The sequence below is a fragment of the Synchiropus splendidus genome, chromosome 1 (genome assembly GCF_027744825.2).
Source record: "Synchiropus splendidus isolate RoL2022-P1 chromosome 1, RoL_Sspl_1.0, whole genome shotgun sequence".
NCBI lineage: Eukaryota > Metazoa > Chordata > Actinopteri > Syngnathiformes > Callionymidae > Synchiropus > Synchiropus splendidus.
This window is the reverse complement of record NC_071334.1, coordinates 21102586-21126203: the sequence shown is the minus strand read 5'-3', so window position 1 is coordinate 21126203 and position 23618 is coordinate 21102586. Positions and strand designations below refer to the sequence as shown.

Here is a 23618-nt window from a genome sequence, read left to right as displayed (position 1 = left end):
CCCCCCCTTTTTTATGAACAAAAAAATACAAGAAGAAAACTTCAAGTGTCAATAAAGTGATGGTGGAATAATGCTTCATCATAAACCATACTTTAACATTATTCATAACTTTTAAATTATTAAAGAGCAAACATTGCTCCGCCTTCAAAGGTACATAGCTAGTTGACTCACCAAAGAATTCCTCAGATGGGGGGTTGTCCATGTCAAACAGCATCTTCTTGGTCAGACGCTCCAGCTCATCTTCAGGGTGGGCCACAGGTGCACCGCTCTGAGGTTTGGAAAAACAAATGAATGAATCATAATGTAACACACAGTCAAAATTAATGCTGGCCAGAATAACAAGAATCACAAAATCCTGACGTGACCAAGTTCTGGCTCAAGGTCAAGCCAATGTTATTAACATGCAGTGATTGTTCTCTTGTCTGCTTCTCTCCTCTGAGAGACCTGACCCTGGCTCCAGCCCCACTGGTGCAAACCCACACGGCTTTGGTGCCTTGCAGAACCATCCTGACCCTGACTAATCCTTGTGCTTGGAAAATGATGATAACAGCGGAAAAGAGGGCCGGAAAAGAAAGGCGGAGAAGGAAGGCACATATTTCTAGAGTTCTGTCAAGGTTTAAGTCCGTCAAAGGTTTTCGAAAGATGACATAACTTTGTGAAGATAGCACTTCCGCCTCATCAAGCCATCTCTGACACCTGCCTGCTGTGCATCTGTATGGGGCTGACGTGTTGCTCCTGAAGCTTTCTGTCAATCACAGCACAGACGGAGGACACAGTTCAAGCACCGTTGTGCGCAGTCGGCACACAACAAGGTGTGTGTCCTTTCCAGACACCCGGGAGACCAGAATTTAACTCTCCATGCTGAGTTTGTTTCTGCGCCAGTGACACTCCTCTGACCTTCCCCACATCTGAGTGAAGGCTAGATCTTTACAGTAGCTTTGATTTTCAATATTACAACGTCGCAGAAAAAAACAAGTCGACCTTTGAGGTGGTCCTAATTGTGACATTTGGGAGCTGGTGACCGCCCAAGTTTAGAGGTAATTTATCCATGGTTTACTGTGTCATATAAAGGATTGAAACTGTCAATGGCAGATTGAGTGAATTCCGCTTTGGTATTCAGAGTGAAAGACTAATTACTGATTGTGTGGTGCAATCCTTACGGCTTTATTGATGACTTCATTTGTATGCTTTTTGTTTGATGAGTTTGGCGCTGATTAAATCTGCTCCAGAGATGCATTGGCGATCAGTCAGGGTCATTGTTTACTCAAAGGTGGACATTCCTTTCACATCTTTCAAAGCCCCAATACACCACGTTTGAGGAACTTTGCTGGGTCTTCGGAGGAATTCACTGTTATTAACCATCTGCGGCCTCTGATCCGATGCATCTGTCCACAACGTGTGCATTGACAACCTAAAAACGCACAATGAATCACTTTCCTTCTGGAGCTTAGAGCACATCCAATGTTGTACATTTATCTACCATACCACAGTACTCTCCAGGGAGGGGAAGCGTGTGGAGTTCATTGCAGTCGGCAGCAGAACACAATGGCATCACGGTGATTTAAACAGAGATGAAAATAGAGAGCTTTTTTTTGTCACCTTACGTTCAATTAAGCACAAAGGTCATTGGAGGTACGCTCACTGACACTTGCTCGTCACGAACATGTTGACAATGAAGGGCAAAATTCAACACTGCAAATCTGACCTGCACATCAAAAGCACACTAGAGAGGGAAAGAAATGCTGCTATTACCAGAAACCGACTTTTGAGTTTAAGCTTCATTTATACCTTATCCACCCTTTGACACCCCACAGCAATGTACTGCCAGAGAGTTTAAAGCAGCTTGTTAGGAAGTCTTTTGTGACAGCACAGAATCATTTTTCACTTGAATAAGAGAAAGAAATTACTTCCCCTGCATGCTTTATGATTGCTTCACAGTTCCTTTTCAGCAGCAACAATAGAGAGGGTACAGCAGCTATACGTGCTTCAGATATAATTTTTCTGTTATGTCTGATTCAATTCAAGGAATTGTTTGCTTACCCCCCAAGGACACTGACGCATTTTCATTGAAACCACTGCTACAATTCAACAGAGCTTGGGATTTACCTAATTTCACAGACCTCTCTGTGAGTCCAGCATTTCACTTACAGACCATTTCACATCTGCACAAAAGACTTGAGATTCCCCATAGAGGCAACCTGATGGACCATTAAATGTCATCTGCATGCCAAATCAATTTTAGAGCATTGTTAAATGTCCAAACACTTAATATGAAATATAACATGAATGTAAGCGGGAGCTGTTGCAGGCTGTCAGTTCAGTGAGGTGAGCAGACGCAGTGGTTGGGGAGCCGATCGCCGACCCGGTGCCACATCTATGAATAAATCGGAGCATACCTCCCACCTTGCAATTGGCATTGTGTCAGATATGATTACATGAGATGTGGAGGAGGGTGGGCGTCGCGGCCTCGCGCTCACCTGATACCCATGACAATGTCGCGTCCCGCTACGAACTGAACCTCAGGCTCTGTCTTTCTAGCTTCCACTGCAATGAGGGAGATTGAACTGGAAAGACAACTCTTCCCAGGGCACACAGTCGTGGCGGAAAAAAGAAGTGAGGTGACGAAAATATGGATCAACTTGTAAATGAAAGGATAAATCACAGCACATGCTACTGTAAGAAAATTCAATGCTTTCAATTTTTTGATTGATAGATGAACCACTTAATGTGCAGACAAAGAAACTTACATCATCTGTCATCCAGAGAATTATGTTGACTTTCATGCGATGGGCAAAGAGAGTTGTCATGCCTTTCACACAATATCATCATATATAGTAAAATAGAAAATTAAATATGTCATTATTCAAGTCAAAAATCACAGATTTTTGCCTCACATATCTATAACTGGAGTTGTTCTCTTAGTTCATATTTCCAGTTCACTTGAGCCTCTCTGACTTCTCCTGCAACATTTATAGTCACATTTTGAAATGTTAGATATGAAATTTCACAGACACAACCACATGTGGGACGTTGGACGAATGAGACGCATCATTCTCTGTTTGACGATAAAACTCAATCTTTTATTCCAAGTCCCAAGACGTGGGCAAACTGAACGAATGAATATGTTTCAAGAATGGACACATTCAGTGTGTGTAGCGTGTAGTCTTCATTGCGAATTGAAGTTTGATTGACCTTCATAGTTATTATATCATGAATATAAGTTAATGAAAAAGCTAAAAAAAAGAAGATGATTTGTAGTTTTTAAAATCACTAACACAATGTTTAGTGTTTTTGGAAGCATTCCCCACTGACAACACAGAAGGATGAGAAATAAAACACACAATAACGGCAAACATCTGTTCCACACTCCCTTTCCTAACCTGTAGTCTAACAGCAGTGAAGTCACACAGACATATCTATCCACAGATTAAATGATGGACATTCCAAGACAAATGCTCTTAAGTGTCAGTGCAGCATTAGCCGACTTTTAAAGCGCTTACCCTGCTTTGTACCTGACTTGCTTTTGTCACAGGAAACAGTGATTTCAAACAGAACAGTAAAAATAATTGTGATCACACTGTCAACAAGAGGAAATGGACTCTTGCATTAGATAATGTGCACAAAGGATTGCATCCTATTATTGGATTAGAAAAGGGAAAAAAAAGCTTTGGTAGCTTATACTCTAAATGAGTGATTACAGCAGCTTAGGCAACTCTGTTTCACAGCAACAATGGAAGGATTGTGGGATCGGTCACACTATCCTTTTAGTTAGTGTGTTGCATGTGTGCACAGTGACTCTTTTGTCAGGAGGGGGGCAATGTCGTGCGGACCGCATGACTATATGGGTTAAATGCATAAAGACGGTTCTAAACTGTGCATTAACAGACATTTGTAGTGGATTTGTTAGACTAAAACGGAAACCTAGTTTTCAATAAGCTTTAAAACCTGTAATTGTTTTCCAAGGAAAACTGAAGTATTACATACCGGTATCACGCACCACACAAGAGTGTACAACATGGAAAGTATACAGTCCAGAGAACAAAAAATCTTCAGAAAAAGCTTGAGGCTAGGTGCCCAAAGCTACTTAAGAGGAGGCCTCAAAATTGATATTTATTTAGCTAATCAAGCCATTCAGGGATGACATTCATCATCAGCATAACTCCCGTGATCTTGGACCACTTCAGGCAAGAGGTCTTCACAGGAATCAGTCCCGCAATCTGTATTTTTGTTGGCCCATACGATGGGGGTGGATACATTATCAAACAAATAGAGCTGGGACGATATCAGGTCCTGGACAGTTTTCACACATTGGCACACAAGTAAAATAAACTCCAAACACTGTAACACCACATCACGTAATGCACTGCAGCACTGTTAAGTTTTAATGACGTTTGAAGTTTTTGAAAGATAAAGGATTGATGACAGTTCAGTAAATCCTGTGGTGAGGTTTTGCTCTGCGACTGAGTCGAATGCTATCTGAACACATGACCGTGGCCTGCTTGAAAAGCAAGTGGCCAGACAGTTGGATCATCCATGGAGTTGAATGTCAGCGTTGCAGCATCATGTACTCAAGCTAATGAATTTGTTGTAGCCATGTCGAATAGGTTATGAGGGACGGGTAATGCATCACATATGAGAGGAATGAAGCTCAGGGCCATCTTCTGAGGAGGTGCTTAAAAAGTCGACATGCTCTCTAAACAAAATGGGTCATGCTGTTTCAGCTCCAATTAAATGCTGGGGAAAAAATAACAACAGTCAACTGTAGAGCAGCTGTGCTCATAGCAGCCGGCGATAATTAAAAATTAACAAATTCCATAACTGCCATTATCCTGAGCCGTTCACGTCGTTGCTGTACACTGAATTTGTATAAACGGATGGAAGTCAGCACGCTTACAGTCGTGTTATTTATGTAGATGGGCCTTGCAATGTTTGGAAGATGCTGCGTGTGTAAAAACTAGGTCATCTGTTCGTTACTGACACATCCCCCTGCAAACAGATATTTGAAAATCTCTGAGCGTAGGGAGGGGTGCCACAAGCAATCTGGGGAGGAAAAAACAAAAGCAAATGACTACACAAACATTGGTGAAGGAGATTTAACTAAGTTCACGGCTCAATACCGTTGAGACAAAGACACAAGTTGATTGCGATTGGATCGGGACCCTCTGTTCTAGACTGTAATTTAGCAGTGTGGCCTTGAAACACAATATAACACACGATCAACAGGCATCCTATTTCTAATCCTTTTCTTTTATTAAAAACCTTTTTCCATGATAAAATATTGAAACAATTTACAGCAACATTAGTTAGGTCCCCCCATCACACACCTAGGTAACGGTTAATGGAAACATTTAAAAAACATTTCACCATATTGCCTCTTTTTCTGACTCAAAACAACGCAAAAACACTACATTTTAAGTAAATTATGCTGAAAGTTTGAATTAAGGTGTAAGGTGACTACTGTGCAGTCACAACCATGCAGTAGATGCACTTCATATCTGTCATTGCTAACTTTTAACTCTTCACTACACCTTAACTAACACTGATAAAACTAAGAAAAACAAAATTTAAATATAAAATAAAATAATTATATTCAATCATAAGACACCAGAGTGTATTAATATGTGGCAGAAAACCGTCTACTATCCTGCAACATAAAGAAAAAACATGATCAGGGCCTCACTTGACTTTGGGGAAATCTGATTTATTATAAGTTAAAAAATAACTTGGGGGAGGAGATATGAGTCAGCAGAGGTATATATACACAAAGATTTAGAAATGAAAAGGATGCAGACTGAAAACATTTTAGAATAATGTTTTATTTAATAATTGACACACAATTCAGGGCCAATTGAAGACATGGTTTTTCTGCTCCCTTTATGTGTGTTTCAAAACCTTTCTTCTGGAGTGAAATAATCCAAATCGAAATCCAAATAAACATTATTAAAAAGTTTGACGAAACGTCTATGCAAAGTTGGATATTGAGTTATGATAAGTAAATCGTTCAGTTAGTAACTCCATTTAGAAAAGTCAGTAATGCTCCATGTCAAAATTTATGAAACAAAAATAAAAACTAAATAATATAATATTCATGTATCATTTGCATAATCTGAGAAATTAACTTATCTCTCATGTTAACTTGACTGTTGGGGCATTTTAAGAAACGCTGGAGGAAACTAACTAACACATGTTTTTAAGACAGCGATTCAAGTGTGTTGGAGCGGAGAAAATTGATCTCACTTCAGCAACACTACGAGGAGCAAGTGGAGAAACACACCAGCAGGGGCCACTGTTTCTGTAGACAAGTGCCTGATCTCTGACTCCAGACAACCCTGGAACTCAGGGTTGAGTGGATTTACCAAGCCAAGTGATTAGAAGTGATGAGGGAACATCATTTATTTAATAAAACAAAGTAAACAACTTCATTATAAGGCCCTCGACGAATCTCTCAACACACAATTGTAATTTCATCAAGTAAAGGAAAATGGAAAAAGAACAGACACAGGCAGACAAGAATCTAGGTTTAGAATGATTTTGGATATCAAACACAGCAGCATATTCATAAAGTGAACTCAATGGTTTTAGACTGCAGGGGCTCACTGACCTGCAATGACAGCTATCGATTGGGCTGGTTATTTACCAACCAGTCAGAGAGGCCAGAGGAGAGGAAGGTGGCAGGGCCCATTATTTATGAACACTGATGTGACAAACACCACTGATCAATAAGAAAGTTCCCACAAACCAAATGAAGCAAACCATCACAGAGCTCACCAAGTCCTCATAAAAGACACTGCATCGAATAGTTGGCTATAAAAACCTCAACTGCTGACTATAAAACAATTCTCACGTGATGTATTTATAATCATAAAATCTCTACTAGTCAAGATGGACATGGCTGAGAGGAACAAAACAAATTAACAAAATATCAGAACAAAAAAATCTGGAGCAGAATCACAAAGTGAAAATCATAGAAAGTCTGAAACACTGATAGAGTGGGGACAAGTGACAGCTTGAGCATTGGAAAATCAGCAAAACGTCAATAGCGTTAGGCTGTTTGTTGAAAAACATCATCATTGGCTTGTGAAAAAAATACAGTTCCTCAGATGGAAATGGGCAAGGTTTTGCATGTTGCCTTGATTATGGCAAGTTTTCAACCACTAATGCTATCAAACCTTCAACTTTGCATGTACCTTCACGTTCCCGCCTTGGTCTGAGGTGTTGCAACATTTTTGGATGAATTCTTCACACACCAGGGGAAGAGATGTGTGTGTTTCTTTTCTCTACTTTTTTTAAATGGTGTCTGCTACAGTGCTTCTGCAACATCAAACCCTATGACAGATTATATACACCATTCACCATTGCAATTGTGTTTTGAGCAATCTGTGTTTTGTCTACTTGAACAACATTTCTAGTAGACACACAAGTAAAAATCAGACAAATCAGACACCGAATATAATCCACACTGTGTGCAATAACAAAATAAATGTGTCAAAACTTATAACACCTTTCACAACAACACAGAGACAACCAAGCCAACAAGTTTTTGGACTCAACCTGCAGCACTGACCTCTACTCCAATCACAGTTTCTTCAGCGGATCAGGAGTTTCTCAAATGTTTCTTTTCTGCACAGTAGAAATGAAGCATGGACAGAGAATGGGAAAGCGGCATTGTTGTGCGTTAAATATGAGCTGGGATAAAAGAGTGCACAGTTGTTTGTTGGAGACTTCCTGTCAAATATCAATTAAACACTAATCCATCTCATACAAACTTGACCGATACAGAACAAAACCTTTCGATCTGGAGTTCCCAAAACGGTAGATATCACTGCGATGAAAGCCCTGCATGTGGGATGACCCGGCTAGAATGCACACAGCTAATTCTGGGTAGACCTGTGCTGACCCCAGAGTCATGGCATTGCCTGTGCATGAGTGACCTCATGAATCCACGGTGGAAACAGGATCAGGCTCCAGAAGTCAGTAAAGCAGCGTCCACCATTTAGGATGCTTTAGGATAGCTTTGTATTTCTAATGACCAGCCTGCTAAATTTAACTTCTACCCAAATCATTGAGATTATTTTTCCCAACTGTCCATTATTCTATTCTGTATATGTTAAACATCAGGAGTTCATTTGCACCAGCGGCAACCGTTGAAGGACAACCTCTTTCCAACATGACACCCTGATCTATATGCGACCTCCAGGACGCAGCAGATGCAGGAGAGCCCAGTAATCAGAAATGTAGACCACCAACATTTAGTGATTTATGACCTCAAGGTGGGATGGGACGCGTTCATTAACATTAGAACCACTTCGGAAATGTAATTGCGGTAGCCTTTGATGACAGAGACGTCTACAGTGCCTACACGTGGATCAGGTATAGCTCAGAGAAAACAGAAAACAATCCTTCTAATGCTTGTGATCTAATACTCAATAATGAAGGTAGCTACTGTGCGTGGATAATTTAGGAGGGAAGTATTGAAATATATTTAAGTTACTGCATGAAAAACCACAATAAACCAATGAAAACCAAATTGTTCTCTCATAGTACTACATAAGATGGGCCAGTTAGTGCCATTCAATCTAAGGACTGTGACTGACAGCAGAAAGAGGAAGTGATCCACTCAGATGGCATTTCAATAATCTCCTGAGCACCTTCATCTGATTTTAGGACAGAAAGTCAAAATGACAGATGAACGTTATTCATATTAATTTTTAACAACTAAGTATATTTACTTTCACATCCGGCTGGGGAAAGAAAAACATGTACACGTTTTGTGAAAGCTTTCCTCGTAAGGTAAATTTCTGAATGTGTTTGAGGGAAATTTACAAAAGGAAAAATACTGCACAAGTCACTTAAGTGAGAGCTACACAGTATAAACTAAAACTCATACAATAATACATAATGTCCCCAAACGGTAAGTGAAAATAAACATTTGTTTTGATTCTTTCCCCAAGAAATCACACCTGATCTCTGACGTAAATGTGAAGTGCATATGATGAGCTATTGTTGCGAGTGTTCAGATGCTACAGAGGAGGAACAATGGCTGAGTAGTTTGCCAAGTCGATTTTTGCTCGAGACACAAAACATCCGCCTCTGTCAATATTTTCTTTTTGTGTAGCCCTCTAGGGGTCTATCCCACGCCCCCTTAATTTTCCTGCTCTGTGATTCCCTCGGGGGTAAATCTTATACAGATATTTGAGAAAATTTCCATTGTTAAACAGATGCTATGCAAATGTTCATCCCACAGTTGATATGTCCTGTATTATGTCTCATCTTACTGATATTAACCGTGATTTTATGCAGATGATCGAATCCCAAATGGGCATTGTTATACTTCCTTTCTCCTTGTGTCAGGAGCTTTTCTAGTCTGTCTTTCAAATGAGTCAGAGGTGACGGTCTAGATCAGATTAATAACAGGATGAAGAGCTCAAGACTGTGGCACGTAGACCAGGACAACATAGAAAACAGCCGATCAAAAGTCAGCACTGAAATACATATAGTTGTTACTTTATTCATTTTTTATTTTCACCGAAACCAAAGTCTATGTGTGAGAGCCATTAAGTGATGCATAAGTTGAAATAGCAATAGGTAACATTTTCACATAAATATAGTTTTTACAAATTTTCAACGATGGAAATATGGAAGCCTCTCACTATTTCCAAGCTTTCCCTGCTAGGCTAAAATGGCGGAGTTCAGTTACTGATGTTGAACGATTGATGGTTGGTTGTGTCGTGTATATCACTGCTGTGATTATTCACCGTTTCGGCATGGCTATTCCTCATGAACAAACAAGGGCGGGAAGCAGGTCCAGAGACCGAGTTTTACGACAGTTTGCAATTACACTCTTTTGCCAGCAGCACTGCCAAAAACAAATATTTTTAAACAACCTCATGCTGCTATAACTTTTAGGTTCTGAATCTGAAGTGAGCTAGATGTCAGGCATTTCTGTTCTGGTGCTCAAAATAGAGGTTGGAAATTATTAGCAGTAGTCTGAATATGGATAATGATTTATGTTCGGGTGACTTGAAATGAAACAGCACTCCGAGCGCACCAGAAGAGTTTCCCCACAGTCAAGAGGGTACATGCCAGGACACGAACACAAAAGACAATTTTGCGCTGATCCACTCGGGAGCATATGAAAACACTGTAGCGTAGGTCAGAGGGCAAACTGGCCTGAACTGGAAGGCAGAGAAATGACATTTCAAACATGTTTGACAGTTGAAACCGTCGTTGACCTTCGAGGGGGTATTAACTGGCTGCAGGGATTGAGCAGTTCAAAATAATCCTCCACTGTCAAACGTCACTCCAGCCCAGCAATAAAACAACTCATCATCCAGCTTAGTTCTTCTTCCAATCTCCGGAAAGATGGGGAGATTCGTGGAAAGTTTGACAATCAACCAGTGATCTGTTTTTGTTTTTCTGTTTTTCAGCATCCATCAAATATGATGACATTGGGTGTTTCTGAATGTTATTGAAGTTGGAAGAGGCTTTTGCAGACGGGTTTAAGAATAAAACGCAGATGATGTAGGGCTGCACAATTAATGCAAGTTGATCATGATCACAATTTCACGGTGAAACTATACATTACGCCCTGCGACATCTGCATTACTGCAACAAAATATTAGTATTTTTGGTGAAATTTGGAGACAGTGAGACGTGTGAAAATGTCATTAGAACTGCATAACTGTACAGTTAGCAAAGGTGTAAACATAACAGTACAGTAGTGTCATTTCAACTTTTCAACCTGCCATTTCAAACTTGGGTAACTTGATGCTAGACCTCGATTTCTTGATATTACTTTGCCTCACTGACTGACAATCATGACATTATCGAAGATGATGAACCAAGACACCAAGCCCAGATTCCACAGTCAATGTAACTGCAAGCGAGCTGCTGCTGAGCACAGCGCGCTCCTTGAGACGGCATGCTTGGATGAGGTGTTCCATTCTGACTCTATTGAAAGCTATGGCAGCCATGCAGGAAAAGTAAGCTGTGGCGTAAATAGCGCAGCCCATTCACCATAACAACACTGGCAGCAGCGAAGGGTTCACATTGGTCTGGTGAGGGGTGTGGTGGAAGACAGCATCCGAGAGCAGCTGGACAAGACATATAAGAATGCCATAGTTATATATGTCTGTCAGTACTAAACAAGAGTCATCGTCAGCCTGAAGTCGTAACGGACCTCCGCCACAGCAAGTACTGCAGCATCAGGCTGAAGAGATGTTCACTTGGGCACCTCGGGCAATGTTCTCTCTCTGTTCAGATTTCAACTGTTGCTGTGAAAGAGCATCATCATAAGTTTACATACAACCCCGATCTAATGTGTTTCATTTAGTGACGTCATGGTGACCACATCTACTTCGGTACAGATGATCAGTAGGCCCAAAGAAATGGTGGTGTGAGGCCCCTTATCATCATCAGTGAGCGGAAAATTGAGATTGTGAACAAGCACAAACAGCTGATTGTGCATCCCAGCAACTAACAGGAAGCACCATAGCCGATGGATTCTGTGTCCAAACAGACACAGACCAGACAGTTCTTCTAGAAGACGTTGAGGTTAACAAGAGTAGAAGTCATTCAGACATTCTGCAGTGAATGGTAAACCTCTGCTTTCACATTTCTCTGCTCTGTTTGTGCAAAAGTGCTATTCAGCATATGTGGATCATTCCACGTGGTTGTGCAATGGGAGAAATGTACTTCAGTGTATTAGACGACTGCCTCAGAGGTAACACCCAGAGACACAGAGCCCATTATGCTGTGCCAATAAACATCCTTGAAAAGTAAATAACAAACGAATAGATGTAAAAATAGTGCACACGATATATGTGTAAAATTAGTCATGCGCTTTTATCTGAAATCAAAGGAATACAAATCCACTAAACGCCACCTTTTGTTTGCTTTAATAATGCATCAAACTGGGACTCAGATGAGCTTTTCGAGCAAAATGTAGACTTTTGTTTTGAACAAATATAATTAGATTTATTTTTAAGATACTTGCACTACTGTTGGAGCTAATTTGTATTTAGTAAAGAACAGTCCTTGATGAGCTATTCCCACAGGGTAAAGAGGCCCACTTTGTATTTGGAGCCAGAATAAATCCTTGAATTATAGAACACTCAGGGGCCTTGCACTTTCCAGAGATTGTCTGCAAGTGGATGTATCCAGATTAGAATAGCTGTCTCAGTGGCATATGCACTTTCATTCACACGGACCACAATGTTTCTTTATTCGTCTGAGAATTATCCAGCACAATCACAAGGTTCCACACCAAGTGGAGCTTCAACAGATTTAGGAATCATTAAGGTCAAAGACTTTTATGAGCACATTAAAGAAAGTATTCATTTTTACCATATTTGTTATGAGGTTTAAAAGAAACTGCAGTTATAAAAACAGATGAAAGCTGTTTAGTAGAACCACCAAACAAGAACTGACATGTAATCTGTAATGCCCATTAAGAGGCAACACAATATAATATCATCTGTATTTGTTCGCTGGCAGCCTGGTCATTGTCCAGTCATGTTTGGACCTTTGACTGTCCTCATATGGCCTGTAACGTTAATGAGGAAAGACAAAAAAAAAACTAATGTATATTTACCTTTCAGCAACAACATTATGACTGTATGGTGGTGCCAATACTGCATGTCTGCAGGGGGTTTCTGTCAACCAGCAACTGGGTCATGGGGAGGCCAAGACTCATGGCTACACATTCAGTCCCAAGTATAATTCATTATTGTGCATTTGTCATATGTTAAAAACTCTCTTTCGTGCACTGTTTCAGACGTATCAGTATTTTATCAGAATCATTATCAATATTTTCTCACATTTGATATATGAATGTAGAAATGTTACAGGAACCTTTTTTTCTCCTAATATTTTGTCCTGTAACCTTTGTGCTAAGCATTTGAACTTGACCATTTTTCCATTACTGTCCAAGGTGCCTCGGTCATACAGGTGATCATTTTTTGGCTACTCATTAGAAAATTAAATCTTACTGTAAATTTACAGCAGTGGAACAAATGCCCACTTTGTTCCAATAAACACAACTTGCCTTTTTTGCATTCAGACGCTGCAAACTCCTGACAGAGAGGAGAAATTAAAAATTTATAAAGGTTAAAACAAATGTTTATTCAGAGCATTTCGAATGAAAGACGACAAGGACCTCCCAAGAGTACCGCCATCGGAGAGCAGAGCAAATATACGCGTACTACACATACACACACATATACATGCATACATACATACACACATGCACGCATGTATGTATAACTACGTGGCATATGTGTGTGTGCTCACACATAGCCACGCCGTGGCTTACTATTACTAGCATTGTATTGTTAATTGTAAATACAACATTAAAAGCTGCTTCTGATTCCATTGAGTTGTTAATAAGCAAATATTTGGAACGTGCCAGGAAAAGGCTGTGGAGGGTTTTGTCACACTGAGCGTTCATCCGAAAAAAGCAAAAAGTCTAAAATTTCCCAGCCAGATTTGGAGATGCTTTCTGAACCACTTGAATGTACTCAATCTGGGTTCCTTCAAAACACCTCTCACTGTAGATATTCTAGTAGTATCCAACTAGCCGGATGCCCTTTGGAGAATCCTAAGAACATGCTGGAAGGATGATGGGTCCCAGTTTGCTCAAACATGTCCTGGGAGTCTCAAGAAGGAGTTGGAAGAAGTGACTTGATGGAACTAAATGACTGAATTGCACTGTTGATTTTGGCTCAACCAACTGAATTGCCAGTGAAGGCAATAAAGTTAATAATTTAAATTCAAACTTTGTCTTAACTGTATCTTACATAGATACTTTTTAAAGCAAGACACCTCAGAGCTTCCAAAGCCTATTCACATTTAAGCTCCAAGCTTCAAGTCTCTCGGAGAAGGCACTGCAAGACATCTGCAATTCTCAGCATCAACAAGTCACCTATAGAAAGCTCTTAAATTAAACATTAATCTGATCTATCATGAATTGAAGTTGCTGGCCAAGGAGGGAACCATTTCTCTGAGCCAGAAATACTTAAAGACCCATACCTTGACGCAACGAACCAAACAACCTTGCTTAGGTGCCAAACCTTTTCCACACAAAGAAGCAGGAGATGAACTCAGACACCAATGTTTGAAAACCCACTTTGACAACTATATTCATCATCATTCATTCGTTTTTGTGACAGACAAATCTGTTTGACCTCATCTATCATTCAGAGAAAGTCATACAGCGCAATGCATGTTCAATTCAAAAAGGAAAATTGAAGAACTCTCGCACCTTTGAAAGAGTTGTAGTGGATAATCCATCAATATGAGTGAAACGGAGCAATAAAGTCAAAGCAGTTTTTTTTCTGTTTTCGTCCATGAAGACGACAACGATCTCAAAGACACTGTACTTCACAGCAACCCAGATTCATCCACTCCAAAACCAAACTAGGGCAGTTAGTTAAGTCACAAACTGAAACATCCTCCTTCAAAGAAGTACACAAACTCTAAACATACACCATTACCTTTGGGGAAAACGGTTTTGTTAGAAATATGACTAGATCGAGATAGAGATAGAGATACAACCCTGAAGTGAAAACTGAAGTGCCTACCTTCGGTGGAATAGCAGGTCCAGGGGCATAAGGGGTCATATTTTGTGGCACATCAGTGATATAAGTCTTCTTGGGTCCTGTCGGTTGGTAGGGTTGGTTGGCAGCAAAATCTGCCTTGCTAGCCAGTCCTGGATGCTGCTGATCCTGATAACCGCCATAAGACATCGGAGAAAACCCAGGCTGCGGTGGTCCGTAAGCAAAGTCGGGACCCTTTGGCTGAGCAGGCATGTACTGGACTTGAGATGGGCTTCGGATTGGATGTTGACCGTAATGATGCCCACCTGGCGGAGGATGCTGGGGTCCCGGCTGAGCAGACCTCACTTGGACGTTGAAGGTGGGTTGACTCGGTGTTGACGCTGTGGCATAGGAGGCAGCGACAGGCTGAGGAGCAGGGTGACTTTGAGGCTTTGCTGCAGGGCTGGCGGAAGGAGTAGGAATAGAGGAAGCCTGGGGTTTAGGGGTGGACTTCTTTGTGGCCGTCAGAGGTGGTTGGTTCGGAATCACCATACGTTTGTATCCAGTCACTGGAGCACTGGGTGTAGATGTTGCAGATCCTGAGATCTGGAAAACAAAACATATTCTTGTAATGCTAAACCTGATAAATGTGCCTCCTGCTTTGACAGTAACATGGTCATATTGATGAATTTATGTATAAGCCTATTCAATTCCTGCCACCGCTACAGCTAGGCTGCACAAGAGCAGCTCAGCGTTGGGTCTGAAATGGAGCAAAAGAGTGAAGTGAAAGATGGCCCGGCCAACATGTATCCCACGGAATATTCAGGACCCGGGCGGCAGCATCAAGAGAGCTAACTCTCACCTTGACTACGTGCCCTGCTAAACAGCCCACAAACTTGGGTCTGCTGCTTCAAGTGAGATGAGACAGAAGTCAAACCTTGCATTCATGTCCAGGCCCCAGTACAAACCATATACTCCCCTCCTGCGAGGGACTTTAAATAAATATAAACATGTAGAGAAGAAAGCAAGTGCTTTGTGCAAAGGAAAACCATGCTAATCAATGCGAAGCAGATTTGATTGAATGAATGTGAAATGCTTTTCGGAAACAAGTTGCTTCGTGGTAGGAACGACTGATACTTATATTTAGCTTTGTGTTTGTATTAAGCACATTCATCCTCCGGTGAATCAATTACCCAGCTATCTCAACAGCGTCGGCCAGTCAATTCTCCCCACGACGTAGGACTAATAAAGCAAAAGGAATAAATTGTTGTCCACAAGGCGCCATGACAGCAGATTGGCAAAGGCACAGACATTTGTGCTGACTGTGGCCGCCTGGAACGGAAGGATGGTAAATCACAGAGATTTGTGGCGTGGTGTTCCTGGGAAGAGGTGGCTAAAAAGCAACGACAAAGCCTACTGCAGGGAATGTGACTGGAGATTAATTCACTGCTCAGTGGAGATAAAAAAAAAAAAGCCACAGAAACTCATATAGTCAGATGTCAGGGCTTCTGCCCCAAGAGCCTAAAATGCAAGCTGTTGTTGCTCCACATAATTGGTGTCAGACGTTCCTCTAAAAAAGGTCTATCATTAACCTTGGCTGGCCTTATTAGGTTGATCGCCTGCAGGCAAAAATCACAGTCAATTAATACATTTGTCTTTATTGCAATTACTAAAATGTAGTTTTCAGACCTTTGGCAAGTTGAAGTGATTAGACGACTTGTAAATTGGGGCAGAGCGACAATTCCAATCACTTTCCTATAACACTTGATCAAATATGTCAGCAACGTCTGCGAGAATATCCAAAAATGACACATGCGGTCTAATCGGTATGCAGAGAAAAGTCTAATGAAAGCTTCTGTTCTTTCCTTCCTCTTCCACAGACTTCTGTCTCATTGAAATTCATGTTAACTGGCTCTGTCTCCAATGAGTGAGTGTGTGCGTGTCTTTCAATAAAGTTGAAAATATGCCCTTTAGGATGGGAAATTACTTAATTTAAATGTTTCATGGGTTTTAAACAATCGAGATAATTCATTTATCTGAAAGGCCTTAGAACCTACAGTATCATTTAGTTAAGATGTGACTGAAAATGCAAATTAAGCCCTCAAAATAATTAGACTGTCATGGTACATTTATGCAAAATTAAAGGCTGGGAGAAAGTCGGCGATCTGCCTAAATACAGTCAGCAGCATAAGGTTCACTAAATATGATACGGAAATCATTGTTTAAGGAGACTCCATCGCTGCTCCCCACAGCAGCTTAAAAGACTGTTCAGTATTGCAACACAATGATTCTTGAGCCTAATCACAAAAGCACTCCTGGGAGTGACAGTGGAAATCACACCAAAGGAAAGCTTATGTTAAGTTTGTCATGGCTTTTAATGCAGTCACCAGCGGAGCCAAAGTTCAGGATCTTAGAAATGCTTTCCAAGTCCTTCATGATTTACCGTCAGTAAAAACCTTCCAGGACAATGCTCCTTAGGATGAGAACGAATTGAGTTCTGATTTAACGTGTTTAAATAACATAACAAGCTCATTGCTTAATATTAATAAAATGGAATAACACATTTAGCTGTGTACTTTAGCTAAATCACAATATCATCTGACACATTTTTTGGCTCTTCTTGTACTTTACATTCTTTTTTCACCAACATGTTTTAATCCGTTCATCACAGTGATACAGTTTGTCTGCGATCAGTTTCTTGCTTTACCAGTGAATTGTGAAACTTGTCAATGAATAAAGAAACTGGATTAACTTAATTAAAATAGTCACTCTGAGGACATAAAATGCATTCAATTCATAAATCATTCGTCAATCATTCATGAAAACAGTGATACATTACATTCGGTTTTATTTCAGTAGTCAATCACATCCAATCATTTCTGTCCTGTGCTCTGATAAATGCTGCAGTTATATTTATGGACAGCTCCCTGCGTTAATCCTACATCTGTGAAGCCCCAGTCCACCCCAGTCCGCCGTCTCCTACTAAAAACACAGCCAACACAGCTTTGTTTTGTGTATCCCTCACCCTCTCAGACAAAAACACACACATTTTCAAAGTTCCTCACAAGCCCCTCAGACAAGTGAACCCTCACTCCGCAGCGTAATTCAGAGCGACTTGGCAAACAACTTCAGTGTGAAATTTCACAGAGACTCTCAAAAAAGCCTTTTGACACATTAAAAAAGATTAAGAGAGACTATACACGCCTTGGGGTGGGAGGTTCGGGAAAAATGTTAGGTTTGCATTTCAATCCATGAGGGTGGGGGGGGAGACTTTTTTTTAAAGCAAGCTTGAGGAAAACCCCTTAAGAGGAAGAAGTTGTGTGTCTAAGACCCTGGATGTTTTCCTCAGAACTTTTCGACAGTGTAGACGCATCTCGCTGCTCATGTGCTGCAACAACCAAGACAGAATCCACGCACATCATCTTGTCTTCTCCATCAGCTGAACTGTCACAATTAACAATCTTTTCGTCGTCATGAAATTAGGAGGAGGCTTAATTCTCTGCTTAAAATAGGTCAAGATAAGACGCATTAAACGTGATAAAATAAATGCCTCTCCAGACTGTGACGAGACCTTGAGCTGTTTCAACTATCTCTCCGGTTCACAGATAAAGCAACAAACACTTTTTTTAGTCTGCGTATCTTTTATTTGTGTTTTGTTCTCTTTTCCATTCCTGCTCCAATTGAAAGCCAATTATAAATTTGGAAGACACAGATCAGAGATAAACGGATATTGCAGCCCCGTGACACAACCCTCAACAGTCGATTAGTCGCAAAAACGAATTTTGATTTCACAACAACAATAAATACTTTCTCAAGATGTATGCTTTTGTAGCAGAAACATGGATAACATGAACACACACACACACACACACACACACACACACACACACACACACACACACACACACACACACACACACACACACACACACACACACACACACACACACACACACACACACACACACACACACACACACACACACACACACACACACACACATACATATAATATTATTATATACATAATATTTATTATAGACAATGTAAACTGATTCAATGCAGATTCCACAGTAGAAAAAGCATGATACTTTTAAGTGAATATGCCAAGGCTTATGGAATCTACTGATTCTTGCGCTACAAAAAAGTCCATGTTTCTCCAGAAAATATGATGTCAACGCACACATCCAGCTGTTTTCGGCCTGTGCCAACACTTGACTCCTGTTCAAGTGGCACCAATGAACACAATGGAACCTTCCTGCATGATCAATTAAAACACATTTGTCCCGCACTTTAAAAACTTATGTAATCTCCGACAAAACTGGGTTTCGGAAGAAAAAGTATGTAATATTTCCAGCCTGATGTAACAACAGCATACAAAGTAGGGCATATAACTCACTGATGCAACTAAAAAATATTTCTGGGCAAATGTGTGAAAAATCGCAGTCCCCGAGAGTCAGTGAACGCAGCACATCCGCACGCTATCTTGCCTAAAAGAGGGAAATGTATGTTTTGAGCCCTCACACAGCAGCCACTAATTGTTTCATTCACCTCCTGCAGTACCAGAGGCCAGTCTCACCACACACCCTGACTCATCCCAGTAATGAGATTTTCATGCACTTGTGACCCTGATTGCTTTAGGTGGTGAAATACTGCTATGGCTAAAAAAAAAAAAACTCTGTAGCTCAGAGTATGTTGATGTCATCAATACGGGTGATGGGCAACTGCAACTGTCCACTCAGTGAGTGTAAATGAGTGTGTACTCTACAGGCATAGATTTTGGAATAATATGCACTGACAGCACTTGGTGGTGAGCCTTTTGGCATTGTTTCCAGAACTTTAGCATCCAAACAAGCAGGTTACACAGACTGTCAGAGATTTCTGTTTCAGTAATTTGTCATTGGTTCACCCTGTCATTAAAAGACAAAGGAGTGATAGGATGCATTTGTCTGAATAACTGACTTTGACGGAACACGTTGCGTGCCTGAAGGCCTGGCTCCTCTCTCCACAGTTGGTTGCCCCTGTCAAAATTCAGAACCTGCTGCCAGGTTGACCTGAAGGTCCATATGAGCCAGTGGCACGGTGACATCAACTCTGCTATACAGAACTGAATAACCAACATAGAGAGTTAAGCAAAAAAACAAAGCAAAAACGAAACCCTTTCATTACGCTCCAGGTTGTTTCAATTGAATTCTTCACAAAAAGAGAACTGCACTTTATAAAATCAGAGCCTTGACTTCTCATGGAGAGTAAATGGAACCAGGATGGTAAACAATATGAATCTGTCATAGAAACATTATCATCAAGGCAACATGAATGGGTTAGTCATTGTTGCCTTGTTCTATCTTGAAAATATAGACAGGAAGTGCACTACAGAGTTAAAGAGGATTCGACAAGTCTGCATTCAAATTGAAATACAATAGGCAGCCTTAATCTAATTTTACCTTACATTGTGAGGGCTTATTAAGACAGTACCGGTTAATTTCTATAGATCAGAGTACAGGGTCATGTTTATGTTAGTGCGCATGTCCTGCAGGTAGATTTGGTGTTTGAATAGGATACATGAGCGTCTTTAAGTGTGCAACATTTTAATGTAGTGTGGTTAAAATAAAGATAAGCCATTTACTGTTGTGGATTCTGCACAGCTTCAACCGTCAGCGGGTTGATGTGTTTGTGAAACAAGTTAAAGCAATACACGCTATTAATCAAACAGCTATGCTAATAGATCTATAAGAGCACGTGTGTGTAATAAGTGTTTGGATAAATTAAGGGAGAAAAAAAAGAACAAGCATAACGTTTAACAGTACTGTGGTATTTATTCTTTTATTTTTTATTGCAATGTTATTGACATAATTTATACCATTATACCGTTGGGGGGGGGAGAAAATATTGATCATTGTGATGTATATTTTTGCTTTAAAAATATTGCCAAAAAAGGTTATGCTTGTGTGCTTCACAGTGCTTTCAGCCAACGTCTGCATGAGTATTGTAGAATATCCGAATCTAAAGTCAAGATGTGCCTACCTGTTAGTTCGGACAAACGTATCAGTGTGTAATAATGCTGGACAACATCTGTGTTCTTGATTTGGGAGATCATGAGAAGGCACCACTGATCTTGAGCCAACAACTGCGACCCTGTCAGTCGTATCCAATACTGTTTCAAACAGGCCCCTCATCCACACAGATCCATCATTTTTCAGTTACCGGGTATGTGAGCTGCACGGTTCTGTCATTTTCACTGGTCCTGAAGTCGCCCAGAACAGCTCCATTTTTATAGCGCACATTTTTTAAACGGGCAAGGAATAACATCAGGTAGAAAAGGACATGTATCTGCATGGATGCACCCTGGGACTACAACAAAATGTATTTAGCAACTATATGGAGAAAGCTATGGTGCAACACAAAACAGGGCATTTTAAAACAAGAATTGATTTTCATCTAACTTAAAACGAGGCATCTCGAGCAAAGAATCACTCCAGTACCTTTAAACTCCTCTGGGAACAAAATCCAGAATGAGCTTGATGTCATGCATCACCGTTTGCTCCTCCGTCATCTCACTGTGCTCAATGGAAATTGATGCTACCATGAAAGAAACCAGCTTTAGCTTCAAAGTAAGTCACTTTTCAAGGCCAGGACCTTTTGGGAGGCAATGCTGTCAGTATTTTAGAGCCACACGAGACATGTCTGTAGAAATCAAAAACAACAACAAGATATGCAACCGAACAGATATATATATATATATATATATATATATATATATATATATATATATATATATATAGCTAGATAGATAGATATAGATATAGATATAGATATAGATAGATAGATAGATAGATAGATAGATAGATAGATAGATAGATCTCATTGGAGCAGAGACCTAAAACCCACAAGGGAGACTATTTTCCCAGGGGGGCACAAGGGTTGAGTTGCAACACAACAACCTTCATTTCAAAAGGCTTTTTATTTGTCATTTCCACTCATGAAAATAAATGTTTCCAGTATTACCTCAGAGAAGTCAATGTTAAGAAAGAAATCAGTAGGGGAAATGGAAATTCAATTGACAAAATTGACCATGGACATAGGACTGTCTATAATTTCCCACAGCTACGGACAATGTCATGTATGATTATTTGGCCAAGGTGAGAGTAAAAGTGTGTGATTATATTATTAGTTTCTGAGTGCATACGTAGTGTTTCCAAAACAATTGTGTACAAAACAATCCTAGGATAAAACATTGCATTGTATTGATCTGTATCAACAGGTTAAATGTGAATGATCATCAACAGAAAGCGAAAAGGTTTTTTTTTTTTACACCACTCCAGAGACAACTTCAGCAATAAAGCATCCGACCAAGACACACAGCTTTTTCAAGCTGCCTCTTAAAAGTAATCGTCTATTCCACATATTGTCAGAAAGTACCCCAAATGAGCCAGGAAATTATTCATTGTTTACCAGGTACCTGTGAGTGAAATGCCAACAGAAGTGGAAAATGTAAGCTGAGTAGCACAGGTCTCTAGGGTCCTCTCCGTATGTGTGGTTGTGAAATAGCATACAATAAAATGAATTATTAATTCATCTCTGATTTGTATATTGTTGCATGTGTTTCACCCCAACTCTCGCCATAACTTCCAGCATGACATCAGACATGTGGATATTCAGTGTAAAGCCACTCTTAATTATTCACCTCTACAACTCACCTACACTGTTAAAGTGTCTGTGAAGATTAGTAAGAATCCTCTACAGTTTGAACTCAGTGAGGCGTCCAAGGCAGAGGTCAACAAAACTACACAGTGCGAGAAGTGAGTTGCCACAGGAGCGGTCCACAGTATGAATTCACTCTGATGGTTTCACAGCAACCAGGATCAGTGGGGGGACGAGGAAGCAAGCATCGAGGGCCAATCATTCTACCATGTTGTGACAGCAAGTGCCATCCAGAATGCTCTGCCTGTTGAGAGACAGGAGTGTCTGGGCAGCCCCAGTGTGCACGGACAGTTCCTTACGGCAGTCGTGTAGAAGGATCCTTCTCTGTGGCGTTTCAAGATCTCATTGTCGTCTTGCCCATCAACACGCTTCAAGAACATCCATCTGTTTTAATCTGACACAACTAAAACGTCAACAAATAATGCATGGACTAGACTCCTATTTGCCTTTGTACATCATCAGATTTTTTTTTATTTTTATGAATTCGAATTGCAATGAATTTAAACTGCTTAACCCTCAATACTGATCAATACAGCAGAACACACCTTCATTTTGGTCAGTGTCCTTAGGCGATTCATGACTTTGCTTCAGGAGTGCCAAAAAGTCAACTTTCACTAATGCTTCTATTTTCCTTCTTACCTTTTTTTCTGTTGATGAGACAAATTACCACATTAATGTTAAAGGACAGAAACCCTCTTGACTATCTAACCTTCAATATGTGAACCTACTCCATCTGTGGAATAGCATCACCATGACATTTAGCCTACTGTCACTATGTTGTTCAAGGTTATCTTAGATTAATGTCAGAGGAACAACTTTCCGCTTGCCTAACCAAAATAAAAGCCCATCCCACAAGGTCATGACCTATGTCCTAAAAGGCACCGGGATTTATCTTACTAGACAGCACTGGCGACTGCACACTTCAACTTCTTACACAGAGACAAACAAATAAAGGGCTTCACTGCACTTTCTGATTGGTAATTGAGGTGGAATGTGTGAAAAGTGAGTCACATCACAGTTGCAGAAGTTCTGGCACCGCCACAGGGAAACCCAGTGACAGCTGAGTAGCTCTCGCTCCCTGCTAAACCCATTTAAAAAGACACCCGCGTGAGTTTAAGTACCACCCTCCACACGCACTCACATAGAGGAGCACCGCCAGGAAAGAGACTCAAGGCAGTGAGTATGTGTCTTTTAGGGAGATGAGGCTTCGATACTTTATTCATTACGGAGCACATCATCATTTCGTAGAGAGAGGATTAAACAGACAGGAGAGGTGTTTTAATTTCAACTTAAATTCTATCACACTACATCAGACTAAGGCAGGAGACTAATGGAGAAAGTGCATTAAAAAGAGATTTTGATATTCTCCACTAAACTTGAGTT

The 23618-nt window shown here is 40.4% G+C and overlaps 1 protein-coding gene across 8 annotated transcripts in view; it reads right to left on the bottom strand.

Annotated features, from left to right (window-relative positions):
- Positions 1 to 23618, bottom strand: part of lpp (LIM domain containing preferred translocation partner in lipoma) — a 114692-nt gene that overhangs the window by 34114 nt on the left and 56960 nt on the right. For all 8 annotated transcript variants that reach the window (XM_053864286.1, XM_053843515.1, XM_053851731.1 and 5 more), the window contains 2 exons: positions 14580 to 15140; positions 172 to 268 (listed from right to left, as the gene is read on the bottom strand). In XM_053864286.1, coding sequence (XP_053720261.1) covers positions 172 to 268; positions 14580 to 15140 — 658 coding nt within the window. The remainder of the gene's footprint in view (positions 1 to 171; positions 269 to 14579; positions 15141 to 23618) is intronic.